At 44.2% G+C, this 15,828-nt stretch overlaps 1 protein-coding gene across 1 annotated transcript; it reads left to right on the forward strand.

Annotated features, from left to right (window-relative positions):
- The first annotated feature begins 1,797 nt into the window (after positions 1–1,797).
- LOC147420874 (spermidine copper dependent amine oxidase 1-like) lies at positions 1,798–14,222 on the forward strand. The gene is made up of 13 exons (XM_086505154.1): positions 1,798–1,947; positions 2,059–2,453; positions 2,540–2,649; positions 3,066–3,371; positions 3,485–3,597; positions 3,708–4,038; positions 4,126–4,341; positions 4,440–4,676; positions 4,771–4,956; positions 5,038–5,178; positions 5,248–5,516; positions 13,459–13,540; positions 13,634–14,222. Exons 2-13 carry the CDS (start codon positions 2,153–2,155, stop codon positions 13,760–13,762), a joined length of 2,421 nt encoding a protein of 806 aa, XP_086361280.1. The 5' UTR covers positions 1,798–1,947; positions 2,059–2,152; the 3' UTR covers positions 13,763–14,222.
- Positions 14,223–15,828: the final 1,606 nt, after the last annotated feature.

Consider the following 15,828-nt stretch of genomic DNA (forward strand, 5'->3'; position numbering starts at 1 on the left):
TACTCAGATTTTATTCAAAGCAAAGGCACATTACGGCCTCTGCTTGCTTTTCTTTGTAACCTTTTTTCTGTTGTGTGAGGATGCCTCTCTCCCATTATGAGAGGTGCAGTTGTATTTCTTTTTTCCTTTAATTCAAATTTCCAGTTCAGTAAAAAAAAAAAACTTACAACTTTAAGCAGTCCTCTCTCATCAGATGTCTTTCTCTAAAGTAAAATGTTAGAATTTAAAGTAAAATGTTAGAAGTTTAGTGCCCCATTTTTTGCTAGGAAAGTGACCTCTGAACAAGATATAGTGGTTCACGAAAGATTTCTTTTATAGGGTAAGGGAGCCACTTTAGAGGTGTTCAAGTTGAGCACCAAATTCCCATTGATCTACTACACCATTTGGCGCGTGGAGGGGTGCAAAATGTAGATTTGTCCAACGACTCTATGCAGCTATAACTTGAGCACAATCGATAGTAGTACAATGAAGAACGATGTAGCTTTCCATTTTCTTTGTAACAAAAGTGGGTGCCAAAAGGAAGACTTGGAGAGAGAGAGAGAGAGAGAGAGAGAGAGAGAGAGAGAGAGAGAGAGAGAGAGAGAGAGAGAGAGAGAGAGAGAGAGAGAGAGAGAGGCACGAGTCCAACAAAGCTTGAGCTCAAATCCCACGCAAGATCTACTCTCAATCCCGCTAGCCACACAAGCATTGGCTTTGTTGTGGCTCTGAACTGGTCCCAAAATGTTTATATTATAGGGGGTTGATGGGTTCCTAAACAAGGGCCCATCTTTTTACTGGGCCCCTTACCCTAGAATAGGCAGAGTTCTGCAATTCTTTTGAGCTCATAAGGAAAATGTAGACTTGAACTTGAACATGGATGAGATCATACGTTGCCTAGCTGGACCAACAACGTAGTGCGCCTAATGTGAAGTGGTTTAAATTGCACATCCACTGCTCTTAGCCATGCTTGGTTGGCATGCTCGCTCACGTCCAGGAGGCCTAGCTGATATTCCGACCGACCCGCCCCACACATGGCTTGTGCTCACCCGCTACAACCAATCAAACAACCCTGCATACTTCAACAATGTGCTTTTTTGCACCTATGTGTGAACACCACAATGGACAATGCATGCGTCTTCGCTGCTTCCTGGTGGAAAAGGGCACTGGATGTAGCGCACAGTCTGACTACACCCTAAGGCTTGGAGTCTATGGCACTAACCAATGTTCAAGAAAAGTGTGTCTCCGCTTATCCTTGGGCCGGTTGAAAAATCATAAACAACCAGTTGAAAGAACGGAGAAAAGGAGAAAATCAGCTTTAAAAATTGAAGAAAACAGTGCTAAATTGGAAAAAGTGCCAAATAATTGAGAAAAATTCCTCTTTGAATCTACTCGAAAGGGAATTTGTAACTTTTGTGAAATTGATTTTTTCTCACTAACACTAACAATGCCACATGGAGGAGCACCTCCACATATTCCACAGTGGTATATCCATAAACCTTCGTTCCCCAACATCAAAAGGACTGTGGGTGGACTGTGTGGCAACTTTGGGTAACCTCTTGCCTCAACAAGAGAGATTGAAAAGTGCGTGCACTTTCCAAATAAGAGGCAGCTACCCCACTATAATGAAACTTGCCTTTTAAACAAAGAAAGGCAGGAACTGCCACGTGTACACTACCCTTGGCACTATCCAATGAGAAAAGCAGAAATTAAATAATAAAATCAATCAGTTCGAAAAGCAGGGAATTTGCTTTCCTCCAATACACAAGCCTCCCACCTTCTCGGCGACATGCTAGCTCGTCGGTCCCGCTCGCGCAAACCCCTCTTTTTGCCTTTTTAGGTTTTCAGGGTATCGCATGACGCCATAGCCAGCACACGCCAAATTCCGTCCTCGAGTCCTTTCTCTTCTTTCGCCTCCCCCTGCCCCCCCCTCCCCCGCTCGGCCCACAGGCAGCTGCTTGTGCTAGCCAGGTAAGCTCCCGCGTAGCACTATTCTTCTCCATTAATGATTCATGTCTTCCCTTTATGTTCATTTTCGCCAAGTCGCTCTCCTCCACCTCTCTTCTCTGGTCTTCTCTGCAGGTCTCTCCGCTTGCCGTATGCAGCAGTGCTACCACTTCCTGGCTGGTCTTGAGCAGCACGGCCTCCTTCCCCTATCGCTCGCAAATCCAGCGTCATGGCCCCACATTCGAAACAGGCGACGGTTTGCTGCAAGGCCTCCCCCACTTCACGACCATCCTCTCCTGACTCAGCCTCTCAAGCTGCTGCTGTTGATAGTCAATCCGTAGACAAGCGGGCCCTCCTTACACGAGCAACAGCTTCTGCATGCCTCAACACAAGCCCAAATTGGAGGTTGCCGACACCCACTAATGATGCCCCCATTGCCATTGTCAATCCTCCTCTGACCCTCATAAAGCCTGATGGAGCTGCAATCGCCATCCTCAAGCCCGATGGAGCTGCTAAGCCATCGGCCAAAGGTAGATGGAGATGTCGTTCATTCTATTGTATTTCCGTTGGCACTTATATGGTATAATCATTTATTCCTTCATCTTGCGTGCCGCAGGAATTGTAACTGTGCCGCTCCCTCAGTCAATTCATCCCTTGGATCCGCTTGTTCCAGCTGAGATTGCTGTTGCCGTGGCCACAGTGAGGGCAGCAGGCGCCACTCCAGAGGTAACACCAGCAAATGCGCTCACATGCATGTGCTCTGAGAGAGAGAGAGAGAGAGAGAGAGAGAGAGAGAGAGAGAGAGAGAGAGAGAGAGAGACTTTACTTGAACAATATCATGTACCATTTTCTGCATGGCATCAAATTCAAGGCTTTTCTGGTGCATTATGTGCTCTTTCAGAGCCCAAACTAAAGAAGTGTGGATGGTGCTTTTGTCTTTGGCCAGCTCAACTTCAGACTTAAACTTTCATCAAGGTCGCAAATTGCCAGCTTATAACTGCATATTTGGTTTATGGGTTGTCTGTTTAGATTGCACACCATTCTTTACAGCTTTTCCATTGAGATACCACTAACACTTAAGCTGAAATTTTGAAATTCAGAGAGCTCTGGTTCTGCTACTTGATATGTTTGCTTTTTTTCAGGTGCGTGATGGAATGCGTTTTGTGGAGATAGTCCTGAAAGAACCAGATAAACATATTGTTGCTCTGGCTGATGCTTACTTTTTCCCCCCTTTCCAACCTTCTATCCTTCCTGTGGGTAAAGGGGGCCCAGTAATTCCCAAGCAACTGCCTCCTCGACAGGCAAGGCTTATTGTGTACAATAAACTTACAAATGAAACCAGTGTCTGGATTGTTGAGCTGACAGAGGTCTATGCTGCTGCCCGAGGTGGTCATCACCGAGGGAAGGTTATATCATCTGAAGTCATACCTGATGTGCAACCAGCGATCGTAAGATTTTCTGAGAATTGTTGATTTCCTTATTGCGGGCTTCCCCAAATCTTATGGCTGCATGAAAATCAACACTTGCCATATTTTGGTAAACTGTCCTTTATGTTCACCAGGATGCCATGGAGTATGCTGGCTGTGAGGCTACAGTGAAGGCTTTTCCTCCATTTGTGGACGCTATGAAGAGAAGGGGTATCAACGATATGGACCTTGTCATGGTCGATGCATGGTAAGAGTTATGACTGTTTATATGAGGTCTATGAAGTAGGCTGCTGCTTGTATGTTTGTGGAGGAATTTCTGCTCAGAAAGTTGAAGTTGACTGGTTTGCTTGTGGTTAGGTGTGTCGGGTATTATAAGGAAGAAGATGCTCCAAGCCGAAGGCTTGCAAGACCCCTTATTTTCTGTAGGACTGAAAGTGACTGTCCCATGGAAAATGGCTACGCCCGACCTGTGGAGGGGATACATGTCCTTGTTGACTTGCAACACATGAAGATTATTGAGTTTGAAGACAGCAAGTTGATTCCACTTCCTCCTCCTGATCCTCTTCGAAACTACACTGCAGCTGAGACGCGGGGAGGAGTTGATCGGAGTGATGTAAAGCCATTGCATATTCTACAGCCAGAGGGACCCAGTTTCCGTGTCAATGGATATGCTGTTGAATGGCAGAAGGTTGGTCTGATTTCAATCGTCATTAGTAGCTACAGTTGCAAATTTAAGGCAGCATTGCTGTGTCTGAACATGCTCTTAATTTTGCAGTGGAATTTTCGAATTGGGTTTACACCCAAGGAAGGATTGGTGATTCATTGTGTGGCTTACAATGACGGTAGTCTCGGACGACGTTCTATTGCACATCGTTTGAGCTTTGTGGAAATGGTTGTTCCCTATGGTGATCCGAAAGAGCCTCATTACAGAAAGAATGCCTTCGATGCTGGGGAAGATGGCCTTGGCAAGAATGCACATTCTTTGAAGAGGGTTGGTTTCTTCTATGGTTTTTAACCAAAAATTGTATCTTGCCTAGGACCTTGAATTCAGTAGTTTAACTGAAGCTCTTTTTCTTTGATTGTTGGTAGGGTTGCGATTGCTTAGGGCATATAAAATACTTTGACGTTCATTTCACAAACTTCACAGGAGGAGTGGAAACCATAGAGAATTGTGTTTGTTTACATGAGGAGGACTTTGGAGTGCTTTGGAAGCATCAGGATTGGCGGACAGGTCTGTCCGAAGTTCGACGATCAAGGCGACTAACCATTTCTTTTTTCTGCACTGTGGCAAATTACGAATATGGTTTTTTTTGGCACTTCTATCAGGTAGATTGAATATGGAGCTTGTTTAATTTTACTTGGTTTGTTAGCAGTCAAGTGATTTATATGGTTTTAACCTGCTAACTTTACAAAATGCCAGGATGGGAAAGTAGAGGCTGAAGTTAAGCTGACTGGAATACTTAGCTTAGGAGCTTTGAAGCCAGGTGAAATTCGGAAGCATGGGACTGTAATTGCCCCGGGGCTATATGCTCCTGTCCATCAACATTTCTTTGTTGCCCGTCTAAATATGGCTGTGGACTGCAGGCCTGGAGAGGCTTTGAATCAGGTCGGAAGGGGCACACTCTTGTATTTTCCTATGATGTAATCATTGCTCGTCCTTGAGGTTATTTGACACATGTTGTTGCAGGTAGTGGAGGTAGATGTGAAAGTTGAGGAGCCAGGCCCCAATAACGTGCACAATAATGCGTTTTATGCAGAGGAGAAGCTACTTCAGTCTGAGCTACAAGCTGTGAGGGATTGCAATCCACTTGCAGCCAGACATTGGATTGTAAGAGCTGATTTTGTATCTGTACCCTTTCTGGTGGTGAATAAAAGCTCATGTAAGTTTTTATGGCAGGTGAGAAACACACGGAGTGTCAATCGAACGGGACAGTTAACAGGTTACAGACTGGTTCCAGGTTCGAATTGCCTGCCGTTGGCTGGTCCAAATGCAATGTTGTTTAGAAGAGCTGAATTTTTGAGGCACAACCTTTGGGTCACACAATACAACAGTCAAGAAAAGTTTCCTGCTGGAGAGTTTCCTAATCAAAATCCACGCACTGGGGAAGGCCTTGCGACGTGGGTTTTACAGGATAGAAAACTAGAGGAAGCAGATATCGTGCTATGGTAAGTCTACAATTTCTCACCGCTATTGTCTGCTGCTTGAAAAACTCCCTGTGAGTGTCTTGTCTTGAAGATGCATGCTCCTTGAGTCTCGCTTGTCTTCTGTATGCAATTCTGTGTAATGAGACTTAAAGCATTCCGTTTTCTCTTTGGTTGTACTTTGAGCTGTTCAAGCCCTAAGGTGTTTTTCTTGAATTCTTCAGCGTGCATCCACCAAGCTCTTGCTCTGTGTAAGCTCTTGCTCTGTGTCTTAACTTGCATGCTACAAAGCACAAACACGAAAACCACAACTTGTAGAGCGTATTCACAAGCTTTACTCGTCACGGGGACGGTCACCACGTGTGTCACAAACTGCTGACGTGCCAAGCCACTGAAGAACGGAGCCAACATACAAACGCCGGCCGAGGGGCCAAACGCCGGCCGAGGGGCCTAACCCTAAGAAGCAACAGAAGAAGTTTTACCGACTTGCAAAGTCTTGCCGAGCCGCCTATTTTTAAAGAGGAGTTCTTGCTAATTTATGGGACATCGTTTGATGGGTTAAACTTAAGCACGATCACACGCGCACACAATCTCTTGCGTAGAAGCTATACGGAACCCCCACAATTTGCGCCACATGTTGACGTGGCAAACAATACGGAATTCCGCATTTTATGCTGTAGTGCTGATGTGGCAGTTGTACGAATTTCCGCAATTGGCGTTGGCTGCTTTCGGACCATAAGCCTTTTGAGTTTGACTGCTTTTCATGTAAACTATTTTTAGAGGTCAAGGGCGTTTAAATATGACCCATGGGCTCTCACTCTGACAATCTACCCATGGGGGATGCAGAGCAGAGCCATGGGAGTTGTATTGAGTACAAGTAATATGAAGGAATACCGGGGTGCCAACGTTGGGGGCCAGTGCTTTCTTGGGGTGGAACTCCACCACTCCCGTTTCGTGTCGTGCATCTCTTTCGGATTAGTTGTTATTTGAAGTGCTTAAAGTTGTTCAGTCTGTTCTTTTCCGTTGGCATGTGGTGCCTGTCGCGCGACGGTGGTATTAGAGCTTCATGCGTATGCTTTTTTGAAAGCATACCGGTCCTACCAAAGAGCAGATAGAGCAAGATGCGCTTTCAAGCTTACATCAAATTTTATTTTAGAATCTTCGTGTCCCGACCCCGGACTTATTAGCCACTTGCACCCTTCATTGCGCATCGTGCGCGCTCCCATCTTCATCGCTCTATCTTATAGGGCATAAGCCATAAAGATCACTTGCAAGAGAAGGATCAAGGATTTTTCAAGCCATTGTTTTTCTCAGAGGTAGTGCCATGTAGTGGTGGATGTCTACAGCTACCAAGCCACACTCCAAGGACGTGTTAAGCTTTTAAGAAATTTTTTTGCTCGAAGTTATGTGCCTTCAAACATCTTCCTTTAGAGTGTAGCTTCTGGCAGAGTGGGTATCCTGAAATGCTTGCCACACGGAAACCCTAGCAGATTACGACTTGAAAGTTTTGGACTTCTCTTACTAGGTGTCTCTTCTCAAACCGATAACCTTGGAGGTCTAGTGTGATGAATATTTGGGGCTATCGTCATTACCACAAGAACATTGTCTGTCGAGGCTTGTTTCGATTGTTCAAGAGCTTATGGACCCATGTTGCAGTTGGCTATAACCTTATGGAAGAAATCTAACCCTAAATTTGGTGCAGGTTTCAAGTTGGAAGACCAGTCGTTTTTTTCGAGCCGTTTTTTTCGAGCTCCACTGATGTCGAGATTGCTTTTCAAGTTTAAGAACTTGTTTGGTGATCCTGTTTGACGTTGGTTTAATACTGGTTTCAATGCTTGGTGATTTACTTCTGGGTGGAGTAGCGAGAGCTGTTTTTTGGTTTGTTTGAACCTCATAACGACGCAGACGGGATGTCCTGGGGATCCTTTGTATGCTTGAACCTTCAAACGGCGCAGACTGCGGTTTGGGGGGCGTTTGGTTGTAAAAGGCCTCTATATCTTCTGGCTCGGACCTTTTTAGGTTATGCGAGAGGAGTGATGAGGGAGTTGTTGAACAACTCATGGCGTGGACGTGGATGGTTATTTGAAGGGGGAGTCTTCATCAGTGACTTTCTGTTTCTATTTCTTGTAACATGCATATGTGAGCATTTGTGTTGCATTGTGATGTGCCAATCACTGAATATTTCTTATCGGATGAGATTTTTCTGGGAAACCAACGACCTAAGATATCAAGAGTTCCAATCTGGAATGAGAATATACTTCCTGTTGGATGAGACTTTTGGGAAGCCAACGACCCAGGACATCAAGAGCTCTCATTTCTAATTTGGAACGAGAAGACTGATTGTCCCTTGGAATGTCCCTCGGAATGACTCCAAAATTTTCTTTCAAGGGAAGATGTCACAAACTGCTAACGTGTCAAGCCACTGAAGAACGGAGCCAACATATAGATCCCGGCTGAGGGGCCTAAACCCTAAGAAGAAGCAACATAACAAGGCCTATTTTTAAAGAGGAGTTCTTGCTAACTTATGGTACCGTGTTCGATGGGGGCTAAGTATCCTAAAGGCATTAAATTAAAGGAGGATCACACACACATACAATCTCTTGCGTAGAAGTTGATGATGTGACAGCTGTACGAAACCCCGCAATTGCGTTGACATGTTGACGTTGCAAACAATATGGAATTCCGCGTTTTACGTTGCAAGTATTGACGTGGTAGCTGTACGGATTTCCGCAATTGGTGCTGTCTGCTTTTGAACCATAAGTCTTTGAGTATGAGTGCTTTTCATGTAAACTGTTTTTAGAGGCCAAGGGCCTTTAAATATGATCCATGGGCTCTCACTTGGCAGTCTATCTGCAGGGGAGGCAAAGTAGAGTCATGGGAGTTGTAATGAGTTCAAGCATTATATTTAAAGAAATGCCAGCGCGTATCGCGGAAATCCGTAGAGTTGCCACACCAGTATGTCAACCCAAAATCCGGGACTTCCGTACAACTGCCACGTCATTAGTTTGTGACTTTTTGAAAGAAAGTAATCATCCTCGATTACACCTGCAAAACAACTATAAGACAGAAACTTTCTTCAGTAGACATTGACTCTATGTACTCATGTACTACAGCCCACAACAACGTACATTCATTGAACATGCAGCTCACAAATCACACACTTAGTTCACAATGTTTCAATCGTTTAGTCTAGTCATCTCATCCGTCCGGAAGTCTTGATGCACCTAGATCCTTGTGTAGCCATCTCATCTTTCTGGAACTTTTGATGCGCTCACCACAATATCCGTTAACTCATTTATTTGGGAATCTTGATGTACTAGAATCTTATTTCATCATTCATCATTATCATCATTCATTCAAATTTCAAATAAAATTCATGATTCTTATCTTGAATCGTGATTGGGTTTCAAATTTGAGCCGTCATTGCTCCCAATTGCTTTCATATGCAAATTCCTCACCATCTCATCCTCGATTTCACTTGCAAAACGTGCAAAATTTCAAGGTGAACCTCGTTGCAAAGAGTGGATGTCGAGCTCCCTACTTCCCAATGCTTACAGATGCAAGTTCCTCGCTCCTATTATTTGTTATTCGTACACAAGCAATAAGATCTTCCAAAAAGCATTATTTCAGAAATTCCACACATGCTGAAATTTTCTGCACAAACCCTAATTTTCCAAAGGTGTTGGATATAAAATCCGTTTGTGTCAATGCATAGAGCTTGTTGAGAGGATCAACGTTGCCTTCTGTTGCATATCCAAATTCTCAACCGTTGAAGAGATTTTTTAAAGTCTCTGCAACACAGAAAAGTATCAAAAAGCATGTTTTTAGAGTTTTTTAGGGCAAAAACGAACTCCTTTGTCTCTTGCAAGTGATCTTGAATTTCTTATGGCTTATGCTCTCTAAAGGTAGAGCGATGAAGGCGGGAGCGCGTCCGATGTGCGATGAAGTAAGGGTAGGAATCGCTTATAAGTCAGGGGCTCGGATGTGAAGATTCTTTATAGAATTTTCGAAGCGTCAGTTTGCTCTGTTTCCTCTTTGGTAGGATTGGTATGCTTTGAAGAAAGCACACCCCTGAAGCTCTGATACCAGGACACGAGGACGGGCACCACGTGCGAATGGAAATGAACATATTGAACAACTTTAAACACTCTCAAATAACAATGCATTGAAAGAGAGAGAGAGAGAGAGAGAGAGAGAGAGAGAGAGAGAGAGAGAGAGAGAGAGAGAGAGAGAGAGAGAGACACACGAGACGGAGAGTGGCGGAGTTCTATCCCAAGAGAGTACTGGCCCCAAACTTTGGCGCCCCTTTCGGTATTTCTTTATATTTCTTGAACTCAATACATTGTCGATACTCCATCCTCTGCACCTTCACACAGAAGCATGCCAGAGAATGAGCCCTTGGCTCATATTTAAAGGCCCTTGGCCTATGAAAAGCAGTTACATGAAAAGCTTCAAACTCAAAAGCAACTCGTCCAAAAGCACTAGCGTCAAAAGCTACCAACGCTTATTGCAAAAATCCGTACTGTTGCCATGCAGCATGTCAGCACGAAAAGCGAAATCTGGGACTTTCGTATAGTTGCCACGTCATTAGTTTGTGACATTACCTGTCGCTCCAAGTACGGAAAAGCGACCTTTGTATGTCGACTTCTTGCGATCACTTGTAGATTCCGGGTGGCAGAATTTCCTTGCGCTAGTGCTGGCAAAACTGGCACCAAAGAGGGGGGCCGGGGCGCTCCATTGCTTTTATAGGCCTTTGGCGCCGACAAGAATAATTGGTAGAACTCTTTCAGGAATAGCAGGGCAAGGGAGTGTTGGAATAGCAGGAAGGGGGGAGAGATGTGACGACAACTTTCAAGAGAGGGGAGAGAGAGAGATCGTTGTTTTTACCATGTAGAAGGGGCGCTTCCTATTTTATGCTTTATTATTAAGTGGACAGTTGGTCACTTTTTTAAAATAATGTGAACCTTTTAAGAAAACTCAATAAATGGGAAGTTGATCACTTTTTAAAAATAATGTGAACCTGTTCAAAAACTGAATAAAAACTTTGTGAGCTGAAACTTGTTGCTACGTAGCACTTCCAAGCATCCTTGGATGCAATCTCATACACAGATGCAATGCAGGCATAGGGGAAAGCATCTTCTTTCCCGAAAAGCACTTAGAAATATCTTGCTTTGTAAAAAAACCTTCTTAGAACCCATCTTTATTCTTGTGCCTGTAACAAACTTGGACACCCCAAGTCTAGATTCTACCGTGACACAGTAGAGATTCACTTCAAAACAATTCACAAAAGACGACACAGTCCAACGTAGTTCTGTGTCAAGAGGTATTGGCCCCAAAGATTGGCGCTCCTTTCGGTATTTTTTTTAATATTAATCTGTGTGCAAAGTACAAGGGAGGCTTTGGGATCTCACACTCCGACTTTGCGTCCAAATGCTCGGAGTAATGAAACCCAAGAGAGCTATTTATTGTTACAAGGGTTGCCCAAAAGCAGAGCCCCAAAATCAGTTAAAAATAAAAGCAATTGATCCCTCAAAAGCTTCTCAACTCAAAAGCATTAATCCCCAAAAGCTGGCAGCGCGATTTGCGAAAGTCCGTGCTGTCGGCATAAATCACGGAAGTTTGTACGCTGCCACATCAGCATGTCAACGCATGTTGCGACTGTCCTTACAGTGCCACATCAGCATGTCGGTGCAATTTTCGGGCTGTTGCCACGTCAGCAGGGGGTGTGAGTGTGTCCGGGGGCCAACCACGTCACCAGTTTGTGACAGCCTGCGTCTTTACGCGTAATTCTCTATCCAATTCAGATTTCCTCCCAGACTAATGGTATACTCCCTATTCGATGCTCCCGTCACCCATCATGTGATGCATCGGTAATACCCATTTCCCTGGTCTCTCCCATGGAACTTACAGAACAACTTCTTCACAATGCTTAATGTCACCCATCATATGACACATCAAAATTGTCTGTTCCTGATGTTTTTTATCAGTTCCAATAGATCTACAGTTCCTAACTTTTATAGTGAAGTGCACAACTTTTATAGTGAAGTGTACAAATTTAAATATCCTAATTCCAATAAGGTTAAACGTGCACATTACAAGGAGCCTAACACTTGTCACCCGTGGAAGTAAAATAAAGAAATACTGAAAGGGGTGCCAGGGTTTTGGGGCTAGTGCACTTTGGGAGTGGAACTCTGCCACTCTTTTGTCCGTCTCATTGATTCTCTCTCCCTTGCTCTGTTTAGTTGTTTGGAAGTGCTAAAAGTCTGTTCTAGTCTGTTCTTTTCACTTGGCACATGGTGCCCTCCTCTTACAGCCCCCAAAGAGAAATATAAGACCATTTGGAGTAGAACTGCTTCCTTTGCAATTGGCTAGCATAACTTGAGTTTCATGGAACTCAAGACCCAGGTACTATCACACCATAGGTAAACTTGACATGCTAAAAAGCTGAGATAACGGAGGTCCTCACATGAGGATCTTGTTTGCCAAAGAAGCCGTCATGGTCCCCTAGGACCTAGCTACTCGAGCAAACTACCTGAGGTCAAACCATAGAATTTTCACTCCTTAGAGTCCGTCAAGATCAAACCTGTCCTCCACTCACCAGAGTCTTTCAAGGTCCTCCACTCGTTAGAGTCTGTCAAGGCCATTTCAACTCCATGGTTGGAGATGTTCCTAGTTAGTGGCCGACATTGAGTGGCTGTCATTGGCAGCAAGTTCCTTTCTGGCTGATATGACTGGTTATCTTGGGATTATGGAGCACAGACTACAGTCGTCGTAGAGAGTATCTTTCAGAGGCAGCTGTCATCCTTTCTCTTCCCTAGATGGCCAAGGCTCTTCTTGCCTTTTCAGTTCCTCCAGTTTTTCAGTTTTTGCCCCTGTGGCTAGGTATAGATGTTTTTTTGGATGTCGCCTTCGGGCCTGCTATGTATTTCAGTCATCAAAACCATTTGGGTGTTGCGAGGGGTTAGGTTATTGAGAGAGAGAGAGAGAGAGAGAGAGAGAGAGAGAGAGATGAAATATTAACGTCTTCAAAAGGCCAAAATGACCTATGAAACCAATCTGTTACAAAATGGTGAATCTAATACCATGTCTGGGTACAAAAGAACTAGATACTACTACTAGAATCCATCCTCATCCGCACTCTGGATATCGAGAGAGGATGGCTCGAATCCTCTGCTGTAGTCTCCGTCGATACTGTGTAGCCCCTCTCCTCAATCGTGGCCGTGTGGATCTCCGTAACTCGAGTGCTCGGTCGATGAGAGTGCTGGTAGTGGTTGAATGAGTGTGGGCCAAGCTCTGCAATGATGATTGCTCCTCTGGCTGTCCCATATCTAGTGAAAAGAAATCTGTAATCTGTCTCTGGGACCGTCTCTCTCTCTCTCTCTCTCCCCCCCCCCCCCCCCCCCCCCCCCCCCCCCCCCCCCCCCCCCCAGTAGAGTGTCTCTATATCCGTGTAACTCAAGTAGATATAGCCCAGACATCTCTGATCCTCATAACTCATGACCCTAGAGAAAGGACCGAGGTCCGAAACCCTCTCTGAATAAGCAATGGAAATGGCCCGTATCTCATAGTACAGTGTGCAATGACCTATGTAATGTAGCTCTGTCTCTGGCTCTAACTGGCATAAGCGGCATATCCTGCTGTCTGCTGGTATTCCTCTAAATCTACCAGTCTCAATCTCCACCTGATGTGAGGATGTGCGTATCTGACCAATGGCACACCGCAAACCATGAGACATATGTGTGTCCATGTAGCTGGGTTGAATCACAAACCCATCTCCTGTGAGGTGGAGAAGATGCTCTCTATAGAAAGCCATCTTCGTGCCCAACTCCTGTGGCGGCTCTATCCATGTCCTCCTGGTAGCCAGAGAAGAAGAAGAAGATTCAGAGATCTATCCGACGAGAGAGAGAGAGAGAGAGAGAGAGAGAGAGAGAGAGAGAGAGAGAGAGAGAGCTCACATATCTCTCAGGTACGTGTTTGGAGTTACGCATGTGCCCAGGTTAGAAGACTGGCCTGTCATGCCAGTTGAGAGAATTGGATTCATCCTTATGGTAAGTATTTTGATTTTGCCATTACTCCGCTCTTCAAACTCTGAAGCGACTTGTCCAGTTCATAAAGATTCACTTGTTTGATGTCTGCTGCAGCCCCATGGGTTTTTCAACTGCTCACCAGCTGTTGATGTGCCGCCTAGTATTGAGTCGGACAGTAAATGGAGCAATGGGACAAAGAATGGCATGCAGAGCCCTACCCACAGCTTGCTGTCCAAACTTTGAAGGGAAAGGCTGTTGCGACTGCCATGGTGATGCTCCTTGATGGTGTTACCGATTTGCAGTATAATACCATCATTTTGCATCCATATTCTTTCTTCCAAAAGCAATTCTTTTTGGCCAATATTGGCTACTATTCTTAGTTAGTTTGTACAGCAGCAGCTCACAGGATCTTACTCAAGGCTAATATGCCTATTCATAGGTCTTTTGGTTTCTTATACAAGCTCATTTCTTTAAAGGAACAACACACAAGCATTTTCTGTAAGGAGCATACTCTATCCAGGTACCCCAAATACAGGTCACTTTGACTGCGAAGCTTTAAGAAAAGTGGTGTTGCTTGGATACCTGTTCGCTTTGTTGGCATCTCGAAAGGGAGTGTCAATGCCATGTAAAAAGGGCATGCTTTTCTCAAACCTTGCCATGTGGGTCGAAAGAATAGTAAAGATCTCTCTCTCTTTTCTGGTTAGTTTAAAGCCTTCGTTTGAAACTTGCAATGTTTTGAAATTTCCGGTGTGCATGCCTCTTGGCAGCATTAGATTTTGTGTTTTTGGGCTTGGAGTCAGGATCACAATACTAATGCATCAACAAGAGCAAAGGAAGTCCATGAGCAGTAGCTGTTTTTCTAGCAAGGAAGCATGTGGAATTATGCAGGATGTTGACATTGCTCAACCAATCCTTTATGACGATGTTATTCGAGAATCCTTGAAACAAGGAGACATCCATGGATGTGAAGTATGCCAAGTATGATGTAACTTTTAGTAAAGTGTACAGTACAAAAAGATACTCCATGAGCTTTCTTATTGTGGATGTGGTCTCTTGGAATGCATTGATTGCATAATGTATGCATTGGGGTAGGGCCAAAAAGTTAATGGCTGTTTAGAGCTAGGGATTCTCTTTGAGTGTGGTCATGTGCGCTTGCATTTTGATTGAATGTGGCACTATGCATGAAGGGTAAGGTGTGCAAAGAATTTCAAAATGAGATTGCAAGCAAGGAACGTTGAGAAAAATGTCATTGCAATCATTGGCACTTCTGTGAAGTGTGGTACTTTCGAAAGCACGAGTTAATGATGATACCAAGAACACCCATGATTGCAACTTTGTAAGGCATGGAACACTCATGAACATTTGGGTGGGTTCATGATGAGTTTCCTAGTCAAGGGTTGTTAACCACAAAATGTTATGCGCATCAAAGCTTTGGATGACATTTGTACCAAGTGGCATACTTTCAACCCACAAGTCCTTGACGAGCTTCTTCTCTAGTATGTGGTCTCTTGGAATGAATTGATTGTTGGACATTGTCAATGGGATAGGCCACAATGGATTTGGGTCACGTAGCTGTGGTCTGTTTTGGCGGGTTTCAAGTGAGCTCTTCTCTTCACATGCGATCACTTATGCTTGCATGTTGAACACGTGTGGCATTATGGTGGTAACTCGAGTAAGAAAGGTGCTTGAAATCCTTTAAAGATATAGCTATTGGATGTTGGGAGGGGAATGTTTTGGAATTTGTAGTGAGGGAGATCAAGCATCCACAAATCAGAAAATTCTTTGAGAAGTTGGAAAATCAACTCAGAGTGATCCCAGCAAGGATAGTTTTTGGATTTGCATTGGGCCAAGAAGCTATGAATTGATTTCAACAAATGTAGAGTGAGGCTTTCTTTCTGGAAGGAGTCGCTTTGAGTGTACTAGAAGTAGTTTCTTTGAGGAGAATATGCCCAGAAGAACTTGCCAAGGGCGCTCTAAGTCGTTTTCAATGTTCTTACAAAAGGGATTCTATAAATATATAATTATTTTTCGACAAAAGGCACATATATTCATATGGAAGGTGGGAAGTGCTCAATGAATCCTACACTCATCTTTGGATTTTACAAGGTTTTTCCTCATTTGTGTGGTAATCATGGACAATGTGTGATCTGCATTTTGCATAGTGTCTCATTACTCTTCTTGTGATATGTGGCCTCAAATTTTCATGGGCAAACGTCATAGCCTTGGTAGTAGGACATTAATCCAGCACTTTTGCGATGGGGTGTTGTACACACTATTTAGTTACCTGGTTGCTCTTCTTGTACATCCAC

The sequence above is a fragment of the Adiantum capillus-veneris genome, chromosome 28 (genome assembly GCF_014529385.1).
Source record: "Adiantum capillus-veneris isolate H3 chromosome 28, ASM1452938v2, whole genome shotgun sequence".
Taxonomy (NCBI): domain Eukaryota; kingdom Viridiplantae; phylum Streptophyta; class Polypodiopsida; order Polypodiales; family Pteridaceae; genus Adiantum; species Adiantum capillus-veneris.